Below are 26,562 nucleotides of genomic sequence, written 5' to 3' on the forward strand. Positions count from 1 at the left end.
TACAAAGTTATTTACCGCCCAGGTGAAAGGATCCACACAATCCCACTTGAAACAATTTCATAATCCCAGTATTCATCACCAAGGGGAGGTTACAAACTGGAAACACTTTGAGGGTTCAATATGCAGGATACGATCGTTGACAGTGTTATTGAGCAGCTCACACTTATCAATAGCCTGCTCAGTGATGCCCAGTTTGTGTTCTACCAGGGCCGCTCAGCTGCTGACCTCAGTATAGCCTTCATTGAAACATGGACAAAAGAGGTGAATTCCAGAGGGGAGGGGAGAGGGACAGCCCTTGACATCAAGGCTGCATTCGACCGAGTGTGGCATCAAAGAGCCCTGGCAAAACTGGAATCAGTGGGAACCAAGAGCAAACTCTCTGCTGGTTGGAGTCACACCTGGTACATAAGAAGATGGTCATGGTCATTGGAGTTCAGTCAGCTCAGCTCCAGGATGACTCTGCAGGAGATCCTCAGGGTAGTATCCTAGGCCCAACCATTTTCAGCTGCCTCATCAATAGCCTTCACTCCAGCTTAAAGTCAGAAATGGGGATATTCACTGATGATTGTACAACGTTCAGCACCATTCAAGATTCCTCAGATACTGAAGGAAGCGATGTTCAAACACAATGTGATTGAGTCAATATGCAGGCTTGGGTTGACAAGTGACAAATAACATTCACTGCATACAAATACCAGGAAATATCTATCTCCAACAAGAGAAATTTTAATAATCACCCCTTGACAGTCAATGGCATTACCATCACTGAATCCCTTAGTACCAATATCCTGGGGACTACTACTGATCAGAAACTGAACTGGATTAGCCACATAAATATTGTGGCCAGATAAATATTGTGGCTATAAGAGCAGGTCAGGGGCTAGGAATCTTGCAGCCAGTAACTCATTTCCTGACTCCTAAAGCCTGTCCACCACATACAAGACACAAAGAACAAAGAAGATTTACAGCCCAGGAACAGGCCCTTCGGTCCTCCAAGCCTGAGCCGATCGAAATCTACTGCCTAAACCTGTCAGTCAATTCCTGAGCATCTGTATCCCTCTACTCCCCACCTACCCATGCATTTATCCAGACACATCTGAAATGAATCTACTGTGCCTGCCTCTGGCAACGCGTTCCAAACACCCACCACCCTCTGTGTGAAGTACTTGCCACGTGTATCCCCCTTAAACTTTCCACCTCTCACCTTGAAAGCATGACGTCTCGTTATTGAATCCTTCACTCTGGGAAAAAGCTTATTTCTACCCACCCTGTCTACACCCTTCATGATTTTATAAACCTCAATCACGTCACCCCTCAATCTCCTTTTTCCTTATGAAAATAAACCTAACCTACTCAACTTCTCTTCATAGCTAGCACCTTCCAAACCAGGCAACATCCTCGTAAACTTTCTCTGCACCCTCTCCAAAGCGTCCACATCCTTTTGGTAACATGGTGCCCAGACATGACTTGCCAGCTCTTATACTCAATACCCCGTCCAATGAAGGCAAGCATACCATATGCCTTCTTGACCACTCTATCCACCTGTGCAGCAACCTTCAGGGTACAATGGACCTGCACTCCCAGATCTCTCTGCCCATCAACTTTTCCTAAGGCTCTTCCGTTCATTGTATAATTCACTCTAGGATTAGAGTTGCCAAAATGCATCACCACACATTTGTCTGGATTGAACTCCATCTGCCACTTTTCCGCCCAACTCTCCAGCCTATCTATATGGTGGCACGGTGGCACAGTGGCTAGCACTGCTGCCTCACAGCACCAGAGACCCGGGTTCAATTCCCGCCTCGGGCGACTGTCTGTGTGGAGTTTGCACGTTCTCCCCGTGTCTGCGTGGGTTTCCTCCGGGTGCTCCGGTTTCCTCCCACAGTCCAAAGATGTGTAGGCCAGGTGAATTGGCCATGCTAAATTGCCTGTAATGTTAGGTAAGGGGTAAATGTAGGGGTATGGGTGGGTTGCGCTTCGGCGGGGCGGTGTGGACTTGTTGGGCCGAAGGGCCTGTTTCCACACTGTAAGTAATCTAATCTAATCTATATCCTCCTGTATTCTCTGACAGTCCCTTATGCTTTCTGCTACTCCACCAATCTTCGTGTCATCTGCAAACTTGCTGATCAGACCAACAGTGCCCTCTTCCAGATCATTTATGTATATCACAAACAACAGTGGCCCCAACACTGACCCCTGTGGAACACCACTGGGCACCTTCCTCCATTTCGAGAAACTCCCTTCAACTACTACTCTCTGTCTCCTGCTGCTCAACCATTTCTTTATCCATCTGCTAGAACACCCTGCACACCACGTGACTTCACTTTCTCCATTAGTCTACAATGGGGAATCTTATCAAACGCCTTACTAAAGTCCACGTATATGACATCAACAGCCCTTCCTTCATCTATCAACTTGGTCACTTCCTCAAAGAACTCTGTTAAGTTGGTAAGACACGGTCTCCCCAGCACAAAACCATGTTGCCTATCACTGATAAGCCCATTCTTTTCTAAATATAAATAAATCCTATCCCTCAGTACCTTCTCCAGCAACTTTCCCACCACCAATGTCAGGCTCACTGGTCTGTAGTTACCCGGAATATCCCTACTACCCTTCTTGTACAGGGGACAACATGAGCAACCCTCCAGTCCTCCAGCACCTCACCTGTATTTAAGGATGCCACAAAGATATCTGTCAGGGCCCCAGCTATTTCCTCTCTCGCCTCCCTCAGCAACTTGGGATCGATCCCCTCCGGTCCTGGGGATTTGTCCACCGTAATAACCTCTAGTCTACCCAACACATCCTCCCTACTTATGTCACTGTGATCCAGACTAATCAAACTTTCATCTCTAATCTCACCATCCATCATGTTCCTCTCCTCAGTGAACACTGATGCAAAGTAATCATTCAGAATCTCACCCATTCTCTCAGGTTCAACACACAGCCTTCCTTTGTTATCCTTTAGTGGACCAATCCATTCTCTAGTTACCTGCTTGCTTCTTCTATAAGAATAAAATGCTTTGGGATTCTTCTTAATTCTGCTCGCTAAAGCTCTTTCATGACCCCTTTTAGGTCGCTTGATTCCTAGTTTAAGACTTGTCCTACTCTTCCGATATTCTTCCGGGGCCCATTCTGTTCTTAGCTGCCTGGATCTTATGTACGCTTCCCTTTTCCTATTGGCTAGTCTTACAATTTCTCCTGTCATCCACGGTTCACGAATCTTGTCCTTCCTATCCTTTGCCTTCAATGGGACATGCCTATCCTGCACTATCTTTAACCTATCTTTGAAAGCCTCCCACATCTCAAACGTCGAATTCCCTTCAAATAGCTGTGTCCAATCCACATTTCCGAGCTCCTGCCTAATTTTGATATAATTGGTCTGGGCCCAGTTTAGTACTCTTCCCTTAGGACCACTCTCTTCTTTATCTACAAGTATTCTAAAACTTACAGAATTGTGGTCACTTTTCCCAAAGACATCCCCCACCACAACTTCTACCACCTGTCCTGGCTCGTTCCCCAGTACCAGGTCCAATATGGCCCCTTCCCTCATTGAACTATTGACATACTGCTCTAGAAAACTCTCCTGGGCACTTCTTACAAATTCTACCCCATCCAGACATCTGACGTTAAGTGTATCCCAGTCAATGTTGGGAAAATTAAAATCTCCCATCACCACCACCCTATTGCCTCTACATCTTTCCATAATCTGTTTACCTATTTATTCTTCTACCTCACGCTCACTGTTGGGAGGCCTGTAATACAGCCCCAACGATGTAACTGCACCCTCCTTATTTCTCAGCTCCACCCATAATGCCTCACTACCCAAGCCCTCCATAGCGTCCTCCTTTAGCACAGCGGTGATATTGTCCTTAACCAGCAATGCAACTCCACCCCACCCCACCCCGTCCTGTCTGAAGCATCTATATCCTGGAACATTTAATTGCCAATCATCATGCCCTTCCTTCAACCAAGTCTCTGTGATTGCAATAACATCATACTCCCAGGCACCAATCCAAGCCCTAGGTTCATCTACCTTACACACTATACTCCTTGCATTAAAGTAGATACATTTCAGGCCACCAGTTCTTTTGCGCTCATCTGCTCTCTGCCTACTCTTCTCTTTATTAATGCTATCTTCATAATTCTTACAGTCTCCAGTCTCCACCTCGCTGCCTACTTGTCTTCTCTTCTGGTTCCCAGTCCCCTGCCACATGAGTTTAAAACGTCCCCAACAGCAGTAGCAAAAACTCCCCCAAGGACATTGGTTCCGGTCTGGTTCAGATGTAGACCATCCATTTTGTAATAGTCCCACCTTCCCCAGAACCGGTCCCAATGTCCAACAAATCTGAACCCCTCCCTCCTACACCATCTCTCAAGCCACGTGTTCATCCTGCCTATTTTTTCATTTCTACGCTGGCTAGCACATGGCACTGGTAATAATCCCGAGATCACTACCTTTGAGGTCCTCCTCTTTAACTTCTCTCCTAGCTCCCTGAATTCTTCTTTCAAGACCTCATCTCATTGTTTACTTATATCGTTGGTGCCTATATGCACCAGGACAACTGGCTGTTCACCCTCCCCCTTTAGAATGCCCTGCAGCCGATCAGTGACATCCCAGACCCGAGCATCTGAGAGGCAACATACCATCCGGGAGTCCTGTTTTCGGCCACAGAACCGCCTATCTACTCCCCTCACAATAGAATCCCCAATGACTATGGTCCTATGAGTCTTTTTCGAGCCCTTCTGAACAGCAATGCCTGCCACGGTGTCTTAATCCTGGCAACTGCTGCCCTCCCCTGGTGAGCCATCTCCCTCAACAGTATCTACAAGTCAGGAGTGTGATGAAATAATTGCTATTTGCTAGGTGGGCACCTAAAAATAAGGTGATGCTGGAAACAAACCAAACAGCTGGAATAACATGCTAGGTCACATGCGAGGATCCTCATGTTAAACTACCATCATCGTCTCTCTCCGTGGGACTCGGGTCTGGTAAGACAATGGAGACTTTACCTTCGTACCATGATTGTTTAGTTTTTGTATTTTTTAATGATTGTGGACTGAAGTGAGCAAAAAACTGTTTGAAATCCGCATTTTAAAGAACCACTGCATGTTTCGGAAAACAAATCACTTGAAGCTTATGTCCTGCATCATGTAAATAGTTGTTTGAACAAACAGTGAAAGATCGCAGGTACATTGGAGCTGAGGAGTTCAGTGTACAGATGGAGCTGAGTGGCAAGAAGAGCTGATTGACCTGTGGACAAGTGATCAGTTAGCAGTGAAAAAGCTTTTTGTCTATTAACAACTGTGTGACTGGTTCTTAGGTAACTGAAGAGCCTGGGGCTAGGCACAATACTGGGAGAAGTGCTTTAATCTATACCAGCACAGGATCTGTCTTTCTGTTCTCTGCAGTTAAAACCCATTTAAACCTGAAAAAAAAATCAGTTCCTGCTTCGTTCAGTGGTTGCTCTAAGTCGTGAATTTCTGATTGATTCAGAAATATTTTAAATGTGAATCATTCTCTTGAAAACTAATGGAACTTTCAGAAAAGGGAAGCCCGGAAGAGATTTTCAGATCAGCAAGAACCAATTTCGCAACACTTGGGAACAAAGTAAGCTGAACTATTGGTCCAATTTTCTTCCACTGTCCACGTGTTTTGTTCCATTTGTAAGTCTGTCTGTGTGTGCTTAACAGGGAGTTTATAAATGGATAAAAGCTTGAATTGGAATGTTATATCCCAACAGATTATGACTGTGTACCTGCAGCTAGGGTCTAATTACTTGAAATAAACTTGAAAATATTCTTGTTAAGTACAGAAACATGATCTATACTTTCTATCAACCTGTGTCTGAAAAATCAGGTAAATTTGACAATACTCTGTACTTAGTTTAAAATATTTAATGGTTGTGATGCTTCTGCAAATAGTGGGGCTTGATTTCCAGTATTTATGCCTGACTGGTGTAACAGCTCAGCCTGAGTGTGTGTTGGAGACATGTTCAACAGAAGCATTCAAAAGGGAATTAAGGTTATTTGAAACAATTGGCTAAATGTTGGCATATTCACCTAACCTATCCATACCCATTTGGAAGTTTCTTATTTCTTCAGTGGAACTTAGTTTCCCATCTATTTTGGGTGATCAGCCCAACTAATGTTTTATAAACTTGTAACACAATTTCCATGCTCTGATAATCTCCACCCCAGCTACTGAAGGTAAGCATCCATATATCCTCCTCACTATCAACAACACCACTAATTTTTGTGTCATCTGCAAACTTGCTAATTATACCTTCTACATTCACACCCAAGTCATTAATGTCTCTAACAATCAGCAATGGTCCCAGCACCGATCCAAGTGGTCACCATTTCCAAGCACAAAAACAACCCTCTACCATCACCCTTTGCCCCCTGTTTGTCAGTCAATTTTAGATTCAGTTTGACAACTTGCCTTGGATCCCAATGGCTCTTACCTTTTGGACCAGCCTTCCACATTTAAACTTTGCTCATAAGAGAATCCCTCCATCCTGGGGATCATCCTCATGAACCTTCTCTGAAGTGCCTCCAACAAAAGCTTTCCTTAAATAAGGGAACCAAAACTGCTCACAGTACTCCCGATGTGGTGCCCCCAGCACCCTATCCAGTTGCAATAAGACTTCCCTACTCTTGTTCTCCAACCTCCTTGAAATAAGGGTCAATGTTCCATTAGCCCTGCTGATTACCTGCTGCATCTGTGTTTGGGGCACAATTCCCAAGTCCCTTTGTGTTGCAGCTTTCTGCATTTTTCTCCATTTAAATATATTCTGTTCTTTTGATCTCTCTTCCTAAACAAACTTCACATTTTCCCCACATTATACACCATTAGACAACTTTTTGCCCACTCACAACCCATGTAACTGATTGTTGTCACTTATATAAATAATCTGGATGTGAATATAGGACGTATGGTTAATAGGTTTGCAGATGACATCAAAATAAGTGATCTAATAGATGGTGAAGATTATCTCAGAATACAATGGGATCTCGATCAGGTGGACCAATAGGCCAACAAGTGGTAGATGGAGTTTAACTTAGAATAAATGTGTTGCATTCTGGTAAGGCAAACCATGGCAGGGTTTATAAATTAATGGTAGGGCCTGGAATGTTGCTGAAAAACAGACCTAGTTCCTTGAATGTGGAGTCCCAGGTAGACAGGGTGGTAAGGAAGGGTTTATAGGTTTGCCTTTATAGGTTAGTGCACTGAGAATAGGAGTTGGGATGTCATGCTGCAGCTGTACAGGACATTAGCAAATGCAATACTGTCTCAGCACTGAACCGTGTGGAACCCAGTGGTCACTTGTCACCCATGTGAAAAAAGGACCCTTTATCCCCACCCTGTCTCCTGCTCATGAGGCAATCCTCTATCCAGGCCAATATACTACTTCCAACACCATGGGCTCTTATCTTATGACTCTATATCTTATGAATAAGGAAAGTCAGGGGGCAGAGTTGAGTATGATAGCCATTACAAAAGAGAAAGTGCTAGAAAAGCTAAAAGGTCTAAAAATTGATAAATCTCCTGGCCCTGATGGGCTACATCCTAGAGTTCTGAGAGGAAATTGCGGAGGCGCTGACTGTGATCTTTCAAAAATCACCAGAGTCAGGGAAAGTCCCAAATGATTGGAAAATCGCTGTTGTAACCCCATTGTTCAAGAAAGGATCAAGACAAAAGATGGAAAATTATAGGCCGATTAGCCTAACCTCGGTGGCAGCTAAAATTCTAGATTCCATCATAAAGAATGAAATTTCTAAATTCTTAGAAGTGCAGGGTCAGATTAAAACAAGTTAGCATGGATTTAGTAAGGGGAGGTCGTGCCTAACAACCTGTTAGAATTCTTTGAAGAGGTAACAAGTAGGTTACGCCAAGGAAACCCAGTGGATGTGGTCTACCTAGACTTCCAAAAGGCCTTTGATAAGGTGCCTCACGGGAGGCTGCTGAGAAAGGTGAGAGCCCATGGTGTTCCAGGTGAGCTACTGGCATGGATTGGGGATTGGCTGTCTGACAGAAGGCAGAGAGTTGGGATAAAAGGTTCTTTTTTGGAATTGCAGCTGGTGACAAGTGGTGTCCTGCAGGATACAGTGTTGGGGCCGTAGATGTTCACTTTATATATTAGTGATCTTGATGAAGGGACTGGGGACATTCAGGCGAAGTTCGCTGATGATACAAAGTTAGGTGGACAAGCAGGTGGTACTGAGGAGGTGGGGAGGCTGCAGAAAGATTTAGACAGTTTAGGAGACTGGTTCAGGAAATGGCTGATGAAATTCAACGTGAACAAGTGCGAGGTCTTGCACTTAGGAAAAAAGAATACAGGCATAGACTATTTTTTAAACAGTGAGAAAATTCATAAAGCCGAAGTACAAAGGGATCTCTGAGTGCTAGTACAGGATTCTCTAAATGTTGATTTGCAGGTTAAGTCCGTGATTAAGAAAGTGAATGTAATGTTGTCATTTATCACAAGAAGGTTGGAATGTAAAAGCAGCAACGTGCTTCTGAGACTTTATAAAGCTCTGGCTAGGCCCCATTTAGAATACAGTGTCCAGTTTTGGGCCCCCACCTCAGGAAGTACTTACTGGCACTGGAGCATGTCCAGCAGAGATTCACACGGATGATCCCTGGAATGGCTGGCCTAACCTATGATGATTGGCTGAGGATCCTGGGATTGTATTCATTAGAGTTTAAAAGGTAGAGGAGAGATCTAATAGAAATTTACAAGATAATGCATGGCTTAAAAAGGGTGGACGCTGGGAAGTTGTTTCTGTTTGGTGAGGAGACTAGGACGCATGGGCATAGCTTTAAAATTAGGGGGGGTCAATTTAGAATGAAAATGAGGGGACATTTCTTCAGCCAGAGAGTGGTGGACCTGTGGAATTCATTGCCACGGAGCGCATGGAGGCCGGGATGTTAAATGTCTTCAAGGCAGAGAATGATAAATTCTTAATCTCACAAGGAATTAAGGGAAATGGAGAGAGTGTGGGTAAGTAGAATTGAAACACCCATCAGCCATGATTAAATGGGGGCGTAGACTCGATGGGCTGAATGGCCTTTATTCCACTCCCATGTCTTATGATCTTAACATTTTGTGAGGTACTTTGTTGAACATCTTCTGGAAGTCCAAATACAACTACTGATTCCCCTCTATCCACTCAAATTGAGACCTCCTCGAAAATTTCTAATAAATTATGATTCGAAGGAGTCGGTGTGGGACTGGGGTGGACAAAGTTAAAAATCACACAACAACAGGTTATAGTCCAACAGGTTTATTTGGAAGCACAGCAGGTCAGGCAGCATCCAAGGAGCAGGAGAATCGACGTTTCGGGCATAAGCCCTTCTTCAGGAATGAGGAAGGTGTGCCAAGCAGGCTAAGATAAAAGGTAGGGAGGAGGGACTTGGGAAAGGGGCGTTAGGTGAAAGGAGGTTAAGGTGAGGGCAATAGGCTAGAGAGGGGGTGAGGGCAGAGAGGTCGGGAAGAAGATTGCAGGTCAAGAAGGCGGTGCTGAGTCCGAGGGTTGGGACTGAGATAAGGTGGAAGGAGGGGAAATGAGGAAACTGGAGAAATCTGAGTTCATCCCTTGTGGTTGGATGGTTCCCAGGCGGAAGATGAGGAGCTCTTCCTCCAGGCGTCGTGTTGCCATGGTCTGGCGATGGAGGAGGCCAAGGACCTGCATGTCCTTGGTGGAGTGGGAGGGGGAGTTGAAGTGTTGAGCCACGGGGTGGTTGGGTTGGTTGGTCTGGGTGTCCCAGAGGTGTTCTCTGAAATGTTCTGCAAGTAGGCGGCCTGTCCCCCCAATGTATAGGAGGCCACATCGGGTGCAGCAGATGCAGTAAATGATGTGTGTGGAGGTGCAGGTGAATTTGTGACGGATATGGACGGATCCCTTGGGGCCTTGGAGGGAAGTGAGGGGGGAGGTGTGGGCGCAAGTTTTGCATTTCTTGCGGTTGCAGGGGAAGGTGCCGGGAGTGGAGGTTGGGTTGGTGGGGGGGTGTGGACCTGACGAGGGAGTCACGGAGGGAGTGGTCTTTCCAGAACGCTGATAGGGGAGGGGAGGGAAGGGAAATATATCCTTGGTGGTGGGGTCTGTTTGGAGGTGGCGGAAATGACAAAAGATGATACGATGTATCTGGAGGTTGCTGGGGTGGTAGGTGAGGACCAGTGGGGTTCTGTCCTGGTGGCGATTGGAGGGGCGGGGTTCAAGGGCAGAGGAGCGGGAAGTGGAGGAGATGCGGTGGAGGGCATCGTCGATCATGTCTGGGGGGAAATTGTGGTCTTTGAAAAAGGAGGCCATCTGAGTTGTTTGGTATTGGAATTGGTCCTCCTGGGAGCAGATGCGGCGGAGGCGAAGGAATTGGGAATATGGGATGGCGTTTTTCCAGGGGGCAGGGTGGGAGGAGGTGTAGTCTAGGTAGCTGTGGGAGTTAGTCGGTTTATACTAAATGTCCGTGTTGATTCGGTCGCCCGTGATAAAAATGGAGAGGTCTAGGAAGGGGAGGGAGGAGTCTGAGACGGTCCAGGTAAATTTGAGGTCAGGTGGAAGGTGTTAGTAAAGTGGATGAACTGTTCAACCTCCTCGTGGGAGCACGAGGTAGCGCCGAGACAGTCATTGATGTAGCGGAGGAAAAGTTGGGGGGTGATGCCAGTGTAGCTGCGGAAGATGACTGTTCCACATATCCGACGAAGAGGCAGGCATAGCTGGGGCCCATGCGGGTGCCCATGGCTACTCCTTTGGTTTGGAGGAAGTGGGAGGATTGGAAAGAGAAGTTGTTCAGAGTGAGGACCAGTTCAGTCAGTCGAAGGAGGGTGTCAGTGGAAGGGTACTGGTTGGTTCGGCGGGAAGGGAAAAAGCGGAGGGCTGTGAGGACTTCATGATGGGGGATGGAGGTATATAGGGACTGGATGTCCATGGTGAAGATAAGGCGTTGGGGGCCGGGGAAGCGAAAATCATGGAGGAGGTGGAGGGCGTGGGTGGTGTCCCGAATGTAGGTGGGGAGTTCATGGACTAAGGGCGACAGGGCAGTGTCGAGGTATGCTGAGATGAATTCGGTGGGGCAGGAGCAGGCTGAGACAATGGGTCGGCCGGAGCAGTCAGGTTTGTGGGTTTTAGGCAGGAGGTAGAAGTGGGCGGTGCGGAGTTGTGGGACTATGAAGTTGGAGGCGGTGGATGGGAGATCCCCTGAAGTGATGAGGTTATGGATGGTCTGGGAGTTGATGATTTGGTGGTGAGAGGTGGGGTCATGGTCAAGGGGGCAGTAGGAGGTGGTGTCCGCAAGCTGGCGTTTAGCCTCAGCGATGTAAAGGTCGGTGCGCCAAACTACCACTGCGCCTCCCTTGTCTTCCGGTTTGACAGTGCATTTGGGGTTGGAGCGGAGGGAGTGGAGGGCTGCGCGTTGTGAGGGTGAGAGGTTGGAGTGGGTAAGAGGGGTGGACAGGTTGAAGCGGTTAATGTCGCAGCGGCAGTTGGCTATGAAGAGATCGAGGGCGGGTAAGAGGCCAGCACGGGATGTCCAGGTGGATGGGGTGTGTTGGAGGCGGGAGAAGGGGTCGTCAGAGGATGGGCGAGAATCCTGGTTGAAGAAGTAGGCGCGGAGGCAAAGGCGGCAGAAGAATTGTTCGCTGTCTCGTCGTATGTTGAACTCGTTAATCCGGGAGCGTAGGGGGATGAAGGTGAGGCCTCTGCTGAGGACTGATCTTTCATCCTCAGAGAGGGGGAGGTCTGGAGGGATGGTGAAAATACGGCAGGGCTGGGAGCTAGGACCTGGTGTGGGGGTGGAGGTGGGAGTGGGGGCGGGGTAAGACATGCAGGCGGAGTTAGGCATGTGGGTGGAGTTAGGCGTGGGGGCAGGTGTTGGGCGTGGGGGCAGAGATTGGTGCAGGGGCGGAGATCGGCGTGGAGGCGGAGACGCATGCGGCATGGTCATGCAGGTGGGTGACGTCACTGGGGGCGGAAGTGGTTGCGGCGACGGCAGAAATGGTGTTGTTCCCGGTGGCTCCCCTGCCCTATCAGCGTTCCGGAAAGACCACTCCCTCCGCGATTCCCTCGTCAGGTCCACACCCCCCCACCAACCCAACCTCCAATCCTGGCACCTTCCCCTGCAACCACAAGAAATGCAAAACTTGCGCCCACACCAACCCCCTCACTTCCCTCCAAGGCCCCAAGGGATCCTTCCATATCCTTCACAAATTCACCTGCACCTCCACACACATCATTTACTGCATCCGATGTGGCCACCTCTACATTGGGGATACAGGCCGCCTACTTGCAGAACATTTCAGAGAACACCTCTGGGACACCCAGACCAACCAACCCAACCATCCCGTGGCTGAACACTTTAACTCCCCCTCCCACTCCACCAAGGACATGCAGGTCCTTGGCCTCCTCCATCACCAGACCATGGCAACACAACGCCTGGAGGAAGAGCTCATCTTCTGCCGGGGAACCGTCCAACCACAAGGGATGAATGCAGATTTCTCCAGTTTCCTCATTTCCCCTCCCCCCACCTTATCTCAGTCCCAACCCTCGGACTCAGCACCGCCTTCCTAACCTGCAATCTTCTTCCTAACCTCTCTGGCCCCACGCCCTCTCTGGCCTATCACCCTCATCTTAACCTCCTTCCACCTATCGCATTCCCAACGCCCCTCCCCCAAGCCCCTCCTCCCTACCTTTTATTTTAGCCTGCTTGGCACACCTTCCTCATTCCTGAAGAAGGGATTATGCCCGAAACGTCGATTCTCCTGCTCCTTGGATGCTGCCTGACCTGCTGCGCTTTTCCAGCAACACATTTTCAGCTCTGATCTCCAGCATCTGCAGTCCTCACTTTCTCCAGGTTTATTTGGAAGCACTAGCTTTCAGAGTGCTGTTCCTTCATCAACGATCTGATGAAAGAGCAGCGCTCTAAAAGCTATTGCTTCCAAATAAACCTGTTGGACTAAAACCTGGTATTGTGAGATTTTTAACTGTAATAAATTAGTCAGACACGATTTCCTTTTCATGAAGCCATGTTGACTCTGTTTGATTAGATTAGGATTTTCCAAATATTCTGCTATTACCTTCTTAATAATTGATTTCAATACTTTTCTAACAGTGAATGTTAGATTGATCGGCCTATAGTTACCTGCTTTTTGTTTACTGGTGGCCTTCCAATCCTCTGGTATTTCAAGGATTTTTGGAAAATTACAGCCAATGCATCCAATATCTCTGTTGCGACTCCTTTTAGGATCCTAGGATGCAAGCCATCAGGGCCAGGTGACTGATCTGCCTTTAGTCCCGTTATTTTGTCTAATACTACTGCTTCAGTGATGGTGATTGAACTGAATTCCTCTACCCAGATTCTTTAGTATTAATGAGATGTTTGAAGTTTCTTCCACTGTAAAGACTGATGCAAAATATCTGTTTAACTCCTCTGCCATTCCCTTGTTCTCCATGACCATCTCCCCAGATTCATTTACTAAGGGGTCTGTGTTCACTTTGCCCTCTCTCTTCCTACTTATATATTTAAACAAGCTCTTATTGTCAGTTTTTATATTCCTTGCCAGGTTGATGTCAGTTTATTTTTGCTTTATTGTCTTTTTAGTCCTCCTTTGATGGATTCTGAATTTATATAAAGAATAACAAATACCCAGAGTGAGTCACAGACAGCAATCTAATCGAGGAGCTTTTTGGGGGAGGGGGGGATGGTATAAACAGAATGAGCCTCAGACACAAGCCTAATCGAAGTGTTCAGGGAGATTTAGAAATAGAATAGCAGGTATCTGGGACTAAGTTACAGACCAGGATCTAATCAATGGGTTCAGAGGTTCATACATACAATAACAGATGCCCTGGAATGAGTTACAGACTACATGTGGGAGGGTTTGGGAAATAGTGATTACAAATCCCGAATTTGGAAAATGATGAAAAAGCTAGGAACAATCAAGTGAGAAAGTATTCAAGTGGAGCAGAGATAATTACAAAGTGGAAAGCTATCTGGCACAGATCCACTGAAATCAGAGGTAGGGACACTGCCACTGTGCTGCCAGGGTCAGGGACAGGGTTCTTATGGAGAAGGGAGAACAGCCAGAAGTTGTGGTACACATCAGTATCAATGATATAATTAGGAAATGGGATAAGGACCTGAAAAGTGAATATAGGGAGTTAGTTTGGAAACTAAAAGGCAGTACGAGCAGAGTAGTAATCTTAGAATTGCTACCGGTGCCAGGGGCTAGTGAGGCTGGAAACAGGGAGCGAGTGCAGCTGAACACGTGGCTGCAGGGCTGGTATAGGAGGGAGGGCTTCAGATATGTGGATCATTGAGATACCTTTTGGGAAAGGTGGTACCTGTACAAGAAGGATAGGTTGCACCTGAACTGGAGGGACATCACTAACCTGGGAGGGAGGTTTGTTAGAACTGTTCGGGAGGATTTAAACTAGATTGGTGGGGGAGGGTGAGAACCGGAGCAATGGATCAAATGATGGAGTATGTAGTGAACAGCCAGATACAGTGTGCAAACAGTCCGTGAGGAGGGATAGACAGTTGATAGGAGAAAGATGCAGTGATGGGTTGAAGTGTCTATTTTAATGCATGAAGTATCAGGAATAAGATTGATGAACTCAGTGGATGGATCAGTACTTGAAGCAATGATGCTGTGGCCATTACTAAGACTTGGATATCACAGGGGCAGGAATGGTTGTTGGATGTTACAGGGCTTAGATGTTTCAAAAGGAATAGCAGGGGAGGTAAAAGAGGTGAGGGAGTGGCATTGCTAATCAGGGAAGAGTATCACAGCTGCAGAAAGGGAGGTCGTCGAGGAGGATTTTTCTACAGAGTCATTATGGGTGGAAGTCAGAAACAGGAAAGGGGCAGTCACTTTATTAGGAATTTTCTACACATCCCTGAACTGGAAGTGAGCAAACCTACATCCAGAACCTCAACCTGAGCTACAAATCTTCTCAAAACTCACTAGTAACAGAGTTGTTGTCATCGGTAATTTAAACTTCCATAATATTGAGTGGAATCTCCTTAGTTCAAATAGTTTGATTTGAGCAGTTTTTGTCAGGTGTGTCCAGGAAGGATTCCTGATTCAATAGGCTGACTTAGGTTAAGGATTCTGGGTAATCCAAGTTGGAGGATGGGAAAAATGTCTGGCTGTAACAGCTGCTCCTTTTTTGAGGTACTTTAGGTGCTGGAGGTGATTTTCTCAAATTCCAGGAGCAGCAATTACTGTTTTATATGCTGTTGCATTATTTTGGAATTTTGGAAAAAAAAGGTCAAAACAACAGCAAAAGGGAGAACAGCAGACAAAGGAAGTACATGGTGAGGTCATTGCAGGAGAGAGAAAAAAAACACCTGCACAGTTACTGCCTTCGCTGTTTGAATTCATGTACCACTGGACATCAAAGTGCATCTGGGAAAACAGTGAAATATAAAAGAGACCTACGGGGCAACTTTTCCACACAGAGGGTGGTACATGTATGGAATGAGCTGCCAGAGGAAGTGGTACAATTGCAACATTTAAGAGGCATTTGGATGGGTATATGAATAGGAAGGGTTTGGAGGGGTACTGGCAGGTAGGACAAGATTGGGTTAGGGTATCTGATCAGCATGGACAGGTTGGACCGAAGGGTCTGTTTCCATGCTGTACATCTCTATGACTCTAACACCAGAGGGGAAGTCATATTGGATTTTGTGCTTGGCAATGAGCCATGCCAAATGTCAGATCTTGGTGGGAGAACATTTCGGTTATAGTGATCTCAACTCCCTGACCTTTACTATACTCATGGAGAGAAACAGGAGCAGACAGTATGGGAAAGTATTTAATTGGGGGAGGGGGAATTACAATGCTATTAGGCAGGAACTGGGGCACCTAAACTGGGAACAGATGTTTTCAGGGAAAGGCACAACGGAAATGTGGAGGATGTTTAGGAAGCACTTGCCGTTTGTGATAACAGCGTGAAACAGACTGATATGTTCAAACAGGTTGATATTAAGAAAGAAGATGTGCTGAAAATGTTGAAAAATATAAGGATAGGTAAGTCCCTGGGCCAGACAGGATATACCCAAGGTTACTACGGGAAGCAAGGGAAGAGATTAATGTGCCTTTGGCAATGATCTTTGCATCCTCACTGTCCACAGGAGTACTGCCAGATGATTGGAAGGAGGTGAATGGTATTCCCTTGTTCAAGAAAGGGAATAGGGATAATCCTGGAAATTACAAACCAGTCAATCTTACATCAGTGGTGGGCAAATAATCGGAGAGGATTGTAAGGGTCAGGATTTATCATTACTTGGAAAACCATAGTTTGATTAGAGATAGTCAGCATGGCTTTGTGAGGGGCAGGTCATGCCTCACAAACCTGATTTAATTCTTTGAGGATGTGACAAAATACATTGATGAAGGTAGAGCAGTGGATGTGGTGTACATGGATTTTAGCAAGATGTTTGATAAGGTTCCCCGTGGCAGGCTCATTCAGAAAGTAAACAGGCATAACATACAAGGAAATCTGGCTGTCTGGATACAGAACTAGTTGGCCTATAGAAGACAGAGGGTGGTGGTGGATGGAACTATTCAGTGACCAGTGGTGTTCTGCAGGAATCTGTTCTGGGGCCTCTGCTCTTTGTGATTTTTATAAATTTCTTGAATGAGGAAGTGGAAGGGTGGATTAGTAAGTTTGCTGATGACATGAAGGTTGGAGGAGTTGTGGATAGTGTGGAAGGCTGTTGTAGGTTGCAACGGAACAATGACAGGATGCAGAACTGAGCTGATAAGTGGCAGATATGTTCAACCTGGAGACATGTGAAGTGATTCATTTTGCAAGGTCAAATTTGAATGCAGAATACAGAGTTAAAGACAGGATTCTTGGCAGTGTGGAAGAACAGAGGTATCTTGGGGTCCATGTCCACAGATCCCTCAAAGTTGCCACCCAAGTTGATAGGGTTGTTAAGAAGGCACACGGTGTTGACTTTCATTAGCAGGGGAATTGAGTTTAATAGCCGCGAGGTTATGCTGCAGTTCTATAGAGCCCCGGTTAGACCACACTTGGAATATTGTGTTCAGTTCTGGTCGCCTCATTATAGGAAAGATGAGGAGATTTACCAGGACGCTGCCTGGTATGGAGGTCATGTCTAAAGAAGAAAGGTTGAGGAGGCTAAGACTTTTCTCATGGAGCGAAGAATGAGAGGTGACTTGATAGAGGTGTATAAGATGATGAGGCATAGATGGAGTGAACAGTCAGAGACTTTTTTTCCAGGGCAGAAATGTCTATCTGGAGGGGGCATAATTTTCGGGTAAATGGAGGAAGGTTTAGGGGAGATTTCAAAGTCGGTTCTTTACACAGAGAGTGTTGGTAGTAGAGTCAAATACATTAGGGACATTTAAGTGAGTCTTGGATAGGCACATCGATGAGAGTAAAATAAACGGTATGTCAGTTAGTTTGATCTGTACTGTTCTATGTTCTATAATGAGTAAATGGTAATGAGCAATGGGAGCTTGTCAAGAGAGAAAAAAACCCTACATTTCAAAAGCATCTTTCATATCCACAGCCCTAAAATAATTTCCTTCCAATGCATTATTTTGTGCTGGGTTGTCTAAACTACAGCAGTAAATATATACACAGCAAGGCCACAAACAGTAAAGAAACTGGTGAAAATAGAAGCTCAAACCTGTTTTTAATGTTTTTTTAGAAAGGTAAGTAATGCTACTATTAATCCTTTTATTCTTCTTTGTATCCAAGATTTATATCAGTTGTAGACTAGCCAACTTTTAGGGTATTTAAACGGTCATTGGATAGGCATATGGGTGAGAATGAATAGTGTATGTTAGATGGGCTTCAGATTAATGTCACAGGTTGGTCTAACATAGAGGGCCGAAGGGCCTGTACTGCTCTGTAATGTTCTATGTTCTATTAAGTAAGTGGGCAAGGGTATGGTAAATGGAGTGTGAGAGAATGTGAAATTGTCCATTCTGGCAGGAAGAATAAGAAAGCATATGATCTAAATGGTGAGAGATTGCAGAGCTCTGAAATACAGAAGGATCTGAGTGCCCTCACGCATGAATCACAAAAGGTTAGTCTGCAGTTTAAGAATCAGAGATTACCCATTTAAAACAGAGATGAGATGAAAACATTTTCTTTCAGAGGACTGTGAACTTTTTGACTTCTCTTCTTGAAAGGGAGGTGGAAGTAGGAGTCCTTGAATATTTTTAATGCAGAGATGGATGAAATGGTGTGAAAGGTTATCAGGGGTAGGAGTAATGTGGATTTGAGGTTACATTCAGATCAGTCAGGATCTTATTGAATGATGGAGAATGAGGCTGAATAGTTTCGCCTGCTCATGATTCTTTTGACCGCATCTACATTTGTTAATAAATAGAGTCATAGAGATGTACAGGTCAGAAACAGACCCTTTGGTCCAACCCATCCATGCTGACCAGATATCCCAACCCAATCTAGTCCCACCTGCCAGCACCCGGCCCATATCCCTCCAAACCCTTCCTATTCATATACCCATCCAAATGCCTCTTAAATGTTGCACTTGTACCAGCCTCCTCCACATCCTCTGGCAGCTCATTCCATACACGTACCACCCTCTGCGTGAAAAAGTTGCCCCTTAGGTCTCTTTTATATCTTTCCCCTCTCACCCTAAACCTATGCCCTCTAGTTCTGGACTCACACAGCCCAGGGAAAAGACTTTGTCTATTTACCCTATCCGTGCCCCTCATAATTTTGTAAACCACTATAAGGTCACCCCTCAGCCTCCGACGCTCCAGGGAAAACAGCCCCAGCCTGTTCAGCCTCTCCCTGTAGCTCAGATCCTCCAACCCTGGCAACATCCTTGTAAATCTTTTCTGAACCCTTTCAAGTTTCACAACATCTTTCCAATAGGAGGAGACCAGAATTGCATGCAATATTCCAATAGTGGCCTAACCAAATGTCCTGTACAGCCGCAACATGACCTCCCAACTCCTGTACTCAATACTCTGACTAATAAAGGAAAGCATACCAAACGCTGCCTTCACTATCCTATCTACCTGCGACTCCACTTTCAAGGAGCTATGAACCTGCACTCCAAGGTCTCTTTGTTCAGCAACACTCCCTAGGACCTTACCATTAAGTGTATAAGTCGTGCTAAGATTTGCTTTCCCAAAATGCAGCACCTCGCATTTATCTGAATTAAATTCCACCTGCCACTTCTCAGCCCATTGGCCCATCTGGTCCAGATCCTGTTGTAATCTGAGGTAACTCTCATCGCTGTCCACTACACCTCCAATTTTGGTGTCATCTGCAAACTTACTAACTGTACCTCTTATGCTCGCATCCAAATCATTTATGTAAATGACAAATAGTAGAGGGCCCAGCACCGATCCTTGTGGCATTCCACTGGTCACAGGCCTCCAGTCTGAAAAACAACCCTCCACCCTCTGTCTTCTACCTTTGAGCCAGTTCTGTATCCAAATGGCTAGTTCTCCCTGTATTCTATGAGATCTAACCTTGCTAATCAGTCTCCCATGGGGAACCTTGTTGAACACCTTACTGAAGTCCATATAGATCGCATATACTGCTCTGCCCTCATCAATCTTCTTTGTTACTTCTTCAAAAAACTCAATCAAGTTTGTGAGACATGATTTCCCATGCACAAAGCCATATTGACTATCCCTAATCAGTCCTTGCCTTTCCAAATACATGTACATCCTGTCCCTCAGGATTCCCTCCAACAACTTGCCCACCACTGAGGTCAGGCTCACCGGTCTATAGTTCCCTGGCTTGTCTTTACCATCCTTCTTAAACAGTGGCACCACGTTTGCCAACCTCCAGTCTTCCAGCACCTCACCTGTAACTATCGATGATACAAATATCTCCACAAGAGGCCCAGCAATCACTTTTCTAGCTTCCCACAGAGTTCTCGGGTACACCTGATCAGGTCCTGGGGGTTTATCCACCTTTAACCGTTTCAAGACATCCAGATTCAAATAACCAGATTCATTTAATTAATAATGCTGTTTGAGGTAAAATGATTAGTCCAAAGTACTAGGGAGATCTGCCCTACTCTTGAGTAGACTATCCATTCTGGCAGGAAGAATTAAGAATGCATATGATCCAATTGGTGAGAGAATGCAGAACTCTGAGATACAGAAGGATGTGAGTGCCCTTGTACATAAATCACAAAAGGTTAGTTTGCAGTTTCCTGATGAAGGCCCAAAAAGTCGATTTTCCTGGTCCTGGGATGCTGCCTGACCTGCTGTGCTTTTCCAGCACCACTCTAATCTTGACTCTAATCTGTATTACCCACCTCTGCCTATCCCTCATCTAGCAGAGTAGCACTTCCTTCTTTCCTGATTGCCACAATAACCTTTGGGTTGTGCCATACTTACACCTGGATTGTGTTAAGCCCAGCCATGTACATTTTCTGTAGCCTGTCCTTCCAATAGATATGAGGAACTCGGAAATAGTGTATACTCCCAGAGATGTACCGGAAACAGGAATCATCTTTGCTGAAGCAATTATTTTCATAATCAACCGTGAAAGTACCCGACTTAGAAGTCTGTAAAACAAAGAGTTTCATGAAGCTAAAAATACTCCAAGTCGTGAACATTAAAAAAATACAGAGTAAAGCTCCCTCTACACTGTCCCCCATCAAACCCTCCCAGGACAGGGACAGCACGGGGTTAGATACAGAGTAAAGCTCCCTCTACACTGTCCCCCATCAAACACTCCCAGGACAGGGACAGCACGGGGTTAGATACAGAGTAAAGCTCCCTCTACACTGTCCCCATCAAACACTCCCAGGACAGGGACAGGGACAGGGAGAGTGTGGGGGTTGGGTTCACACTGAGGGACAGTATGGGGCGGGCCGTTGGTGAAGCCGTGACCCGGGGGGAGGGGGGGGGGGGTGTTAGGGATTGGGGGGTATATTCACTCACCGCCAGCCCCGGGGCCAGGAGCAGGAGCAGCCAGAGAGCGGGAGCCATCCTGGGCCCTGGGGCCTGGGGCCGGGGCCGGGGCCTGTCCGATGCCGGGGGGGGCGGGGGGGGCAGTTGGCGGTTGTTGATATAAACCGGGCGGGCGGGTTCGAAAATGGAACGGACTCAACGGCCCCTCCCCCACCCGGGGCCAGCCCCGGCCCACTGACACACACTACCCCCACCCCCACCCCTACCCCCACACACCCCCTACCCCCACCCCCCCACTCCCTCACCCACTCCCTCCACCCCCACCCACCTCCCCCACAACCCCTACCCCCACCCCCACACCTCCCCCCACACCCCTACCCCCACCCCTACCCCCACCCCCACCCCCACACCTCCCCCACACCCCTACCCCCCACCCCCCACTCCCTCCACCCCCACACCTCCCCCACACCCCTACCCCCACCCCCACTCCCTCCACCCCCACACCTCCCCCACACCCCTACCCCCACTCCCCTACCCCACACCTCCCCACTCCCTCCACCCCCACCACCTCCCCACACCCCTACCCCCACCCCCACACCTCCCCCACCCCCACACCTCCCCACTCCCTCCACCCCCACACCCCTACCCCACCCCTCCCCCACCCCCACACCTCCCCACTCTCTCCACCCCCACACCTCCCCACACCCCTACCCCCACCCCCACACCCCCACCCCCACCCCCACACCTCCCCCACTCCCCTACCCCCAGCCCCCCACACCCCACCCCCACTCCCCTACCCCCACACCTCCCCCACCCCCCACACCTCCCCACTCCCCCCACCCCCACACCTCCCCACTCCCTCCACCCCCACACCTCCCCCACACCCCTACCCCCCACCCCCACTCCCTCCTCCCCCACCCCCACTCCCTCCTCCCCCACACCCCTACCCCCACCCCCACCCCCACTCCCTCCACACCCCTACCCCCACCCCCACTCCCACTCCCCTACCCCCACACCTCCCCACTCCCTCCACCCCCACACCTCCCCCACACCCCTACCCCCACCCCCACTCCCTCCACACCCCTACCCCCACCCCCACTCCCCTACCCCCACACCTCCCCACTCCCTCCACCCCCACACCCCTACCCCCACCCCCACTCCCCTACCCCCACACCCTCCACCCCCACACCTCCCCCACACCCCCACCCCCACTCCCCTACCCCCACACCCCTACCCCCACACCTCCCCCACACCCCCACCCCCACACCTCCCCCACTCCCTCCACCCCCACACCCCTCCCCCACACCCTCTCCCCACCCCCCTGTTTCCACACCCTCACACCCTCTCTCCCCACCCCCCGTCTCCACACCCCCCACCACCCCATCCCCACAGCCCCACCACCCCCGCCCCCACACCCTCACCACCCCCGCCCCCACACCTTCACCACCCCCGTTCCCACATCCTCACCACCCCCGTTCCCACACCCACACCCTCTCTCCCCACATCCCTGTACCCACACCCCGTCCCCACACCCACCCACCCGTGTCCTCACTCCCCATACCCTACCACCTGTCCTCACACTCCTGTTCCCACCCCCAGTCCTCATCCCCTCACACCCCCTGCCCCCACCTGTTACCCCCTGTCTTCACATAACCCTCATCCCCACACTCTCAGACGCCCACTCTCTGTCCCCACACTCACCTACATCACCCCACCCTCACACCGCCCAGGGGCCACTTCTAGTAAACATCTCACATTCCCCCAAACACCGCCTTCACACTCCCAACCTCACCTGGTCCCCACCCCCTCCCACCCCTCACCTCTACATCCCCGTCACCCTCTCTTTATTCCCTTCTCCCTCCGTCTCACTGTTTCTACACCCTTTCCCTGTCTCTCACTCCTCGTCCCCTTACCTACCTCTCCACTCTCTTTCCCCGTCCCTTATTCCTCGTTCCCTCACCTTCCTCTCCACTCTCTTGTCCTATCTCATCTCCCTCCCTCCTCCTCTCCCCATCCCTCTCATCCTCTCCCCACCCCTCCTCCTCACCCCCTCATTCCCCCTTTCCCCCTCCTCTTCCCCCTTCTCTTCCCCTCCTTCTCCTCCCCACATTCCTGTCCACGTCTCTCCTCTTCCCCACCTCCCCCTCCCTTCTCCACCTCCCCGTCCCCTGTTTCTGAGGCTGTCACTGTGATTTCTGGACAGAGTTCCATCCCTACAGCAAGGCTGCAGAGTGTCACAGAGCAGCTTCAGGGTGCCCTGGGGGACGGGGAACAGTGAGAGATTGGGTTCCCCATTTTAATCTGTGACTGAATTCAAGAGAGAGATGAAAAAAATGTGGGAAATGAGGCAACCGAATGACAAGCAGGGGCCTCAAAGCGAGTCCCTTCATGATTGATCTGAGCGTCATGTGGTTGTGAGTATTCTCTATCTAACCTTGTACTGTCCCTGTCCTGGGAGTGTTTGATGGGGGACAACGTAGAGGGAGCTTTTGCAAGGTTTGTGAAGGTTTGTAGCTCAGGTTGAGATCTAGGGTGTAGGTTTGCTCGCTGAGCTGTAGGTTTGATATCCAGACGTTCCATTACCTGGCTAGGTAACATCATCAGTGGCGACCTCCAAGTGAAGCAAAGCTGTTGTCTCCTGCTTTCTATTTATATCTTTCTCCTGGATGGGGTTCCTGGGGTTTGTGGTGATGTCATTTCCTGTTCATTTTCTGAGGGGTTGATGGATGGCATCTAGGTCTATGCCTTTGCTTAGCCTGTCCCAGGATAGATGTGTTATCCCAGTCGAATTGGTGGTTTGTTTTCATCCGTATGTAGGGCTACAAGGGAGAGAGGGTCGTGTCTTTTTGTGGCTAGCTGGTGTTCATGTATCCTGATGGCTAACTTTCTTCCTGTTTGTCCTATGTAGTGTTTGTGGTAGTCCTTGCAAGGAATTTTGTAGATAACGTTGGTTTTGTCCATGGGATGTACTGGGTCTTGCCAGAGAATTCCTAGAGGCCAGGCACTCCAACCACAACACCATAAACAAACACACAGATCTAGGCACCATCTATCAACCCCTCAGAAAACGAACAGGAAATGACAGGAGACAACAGCTTCGCTTCACTTGGAGGTCACCACTGATGATGTTACCTAGCCAGGTAACGAAACGTCTGGATATCAAACCTACAGCTCAGCAAGCAAACCTACACCCTAGAGGGAGCTTTACTCTGTATGTAACCCCATACTGTTCCAGTTCTGGGAGTGTTTGATGGGGACAGTGTAGAGGGAGCTTTACTCTGTATCTAACCCTGTGCTGTCCCTGTCCTGGGAGTGTCCCTTGTTAGAACAAAGAACACAGCAAAGGACAGGCCCTTTGACCCTCCAGGCCTGCGCTGACATCTTTTGCCCTTCCATACAAAAACAGTCTTCACTACAGGATCCGTATCCCTCTATTCCCTTGCTATCTATGTGTTTGTCCAGGGCTTCTTGAATGCTGCTATTGTGTCTGCTTCCACCACCTCCTCTGGCACCACTTCCAGGCACTCACTACCCTTTGTGTGAAAAACCTGTGAGGGGAGAGGGAATAGAGAGAGAGAGAGTTGAGGGGGGGTGGGTTGATGTGAAGGTGAGAGGGGTGTGAGTGGGTGGGGACAGGGTGGGGGCTGTGGGGGTTTGCAGGTGTGAAGGTGGGGTTGGGGGTGTGTGAGATGTTTTAAACTTCTTCCCTCACACCTTGAATCTGTGTCCCTAGTAATTGACCTCTCCACCCTGGAAAAAAGCTCATACTTTTCCCTCTATCCATGCCCCCACCCCACCCCCATATAAACTTCTATCAGGTCACCCCTTCGACCTCCTGTTTTCCAGTGAAAACAAACCCAGTCTATCCAACCTTTCTCCATGGCTAGAATCCCCCAGACCAGGCAACATCCTGGTAAACCTTTTCTGTAAGGTAAAAACAATGACTGCAGATGCTGAAAACCAAATACTGGATTAGTGGGGCTGGAAGAACACAGCAGTTCAGGCAGCATCCAACAAGCAGCGAAATCGACGTTTCGGGCAAAAGCCCTTCATCAGGAATAAAGGCAGTGAGCCTGAAGCGTGGAGAGATAAACTCCTTTTTTTATTATCTTATGTAGCTGCACTGCAGCCTTCAGGAATGAGATAATGAGATGCCAGAGACAATTTGTTCCTGTTAGGATGAAGGGCAAGGCTGGTAGGTGTAGGGAATACTGGATAACTAGAGAAATTGAGATTTTGGTCAAGAATAAGAAAGAAGCATGTGTCAGATATAGGCAACAGGGATCGAGTCAATCCTTAGAAGAGTATAAAGGCAGTAGGAGTATACTTAAGAGAGAAATCAGGATGGCAAAAAGAGGCCATGAGATAGCTTTGCCTCATAGGGTTAAGAAGAATCCAACGGGATTCTACAAATACATTAAGGATTAAAGAGTAATTAGAGAGACAGTAAGACCCCTTAAACATAGACACGTAGAAAATTGGTGCAGGAGCAGGCCATTCAGCCCTTCAAGCCTGCACCATTCAATATGATCACAGCTGATGATGCAATTTCAGTATCCCATTCCCATCCTGTCCCCATACCCCTTGATCCCATTAGCCACAAGGACCACATCCAGCTTTCTCCAGATTCTGGATTAGTGGTGCTGGAAGAGCACAGCAGTTCAGGCAGCATCCAAGTAGCTTCGAAATCGACGTTTTAGGCAAAAGCCCTATTTCGAAGTTACTTGGATGCTGCCTGAACTGCTGTGCTCTTCCAGCACCACTAATCCAGAATCTGGTTTCCAGCATCTGCAGTCATTGTTTTTACCTCAGCTTTCTCCAGAGTCTATCTAACAAACTGGCCCCAACAGGTTCCTGTGGGAGAGAATTCCACAGGTTCACAACTCTCTCACTGAAGAAATGCTACCTCATCTCAGTCCCGAATGGCTCATCCCTTATTCTTAAACTGTGACCCCTTGCCTGGACTTCCCCAACATTGGCAACATTCTTCCTATATCTAGCCTGTCCAGTCCCATCAGGATTTTATATGTCTCTATGAGATCCCCCCTCATTCTTTTAAATTCCAGCAAATACAAGCCCATTCGACCTCATATGTCAGTCCAGCCATTCTGGGAATCAGTCTGGTAAACCTTTGCTGGACTCCCTCAATAACAAAAATGTCCTTCCTCAGATTGGGATACCAAAAATGCACACAATACTCAAGGTGTGGCCTCACCAAGACTCTGTTTAACTGCAGCAAGGTTAAAAATTATAACACCAGATTATAGTCCAACAGGTTTATTTGGAAATACTAGCTTTCAGAGCACTGCTCCTTGTTCAAGTAGCTCGTTGATGAAGGAGCAGCACTGTTAAAGCTAGTACTTCCAAATAAACTGTAGGACTATAACCTGGTGTTGTGTGATTTTTAACTTTGTCCAACACCAGACATCCTTGCTCAAATCCTCTTGCTATGAAGGCCAGCGTGCCATTAGCTTTCCTCCCTGCCTGCTGCACCTGCATGCCAGCCTTCAGCGACCGCTCCACCATGACACCCAGGCCTTTTTTTTAATTCATTCATGGGCTGAGGACATCACGGGCTCAGCAGCATTAATTACCCAGAGGGCAGTTAGGAATCAATCACATTGCTGTGGGTCTGGAGTCATATGTAGGCCAGACCAGGTAAGGATGTCAATTC

At 48.0% G+C, this 26,562-nt stretch overlaps 1 protein-coding gene across 2 annotated transcripts in view; it reads right to left on the minus strand.

The window, feature by feature from the left end:
• Positions 1–20,997, minus strand: part of glb1l (galactosidase, beta 1-like) — a 91,065-nt gene extending 70,068 nt beyond the window's left edge. Inside the window, exons 1-2 of one of the 2 annotated variants that reach the window (XM_072580066.1) lie at positions 20,919–20,997; positions 20,370–20,539 (exon numbers count right to left, since the gene is read on the minus strand). In XM_072580066.1, the coding sequence (XP_072436167.1) occupies positions 20,370–20,539; positions 20,919–20,966 (218 nt within the window). In that variant the 5' untranslated portion in view covers positions 20,967–20,997. Of the gene's footprint in view, positions 1–398; positions 9,266–20,369; positions 20,540–20,918 lie in introns of those variants that run through there. The other variant, XM_072580067.1, reaches the window with a different exon arrangement.
• Between the last annotated feature and the right edge of the window lie 5,565 nt (positions 20,998–26,562).

Source organism: Chiloscyllium punctatum, chromosome 10 (genome assembly GCF_047496795.1).
Source record: "Chiloscyllium punctatum isolate Juve2018m chromosome 10, sChiPun1.3, whole genome shotgun sequence".
In the NCBI taxonomy this organism is placed as follows: domain Eukaryota; kingdom Metazoa; phylum Chordata; class Chondrichthyes; order Orectolobiformes; family Hemiscylliidae; genus Chiloscyllium; species Chiloscyllium punctatum.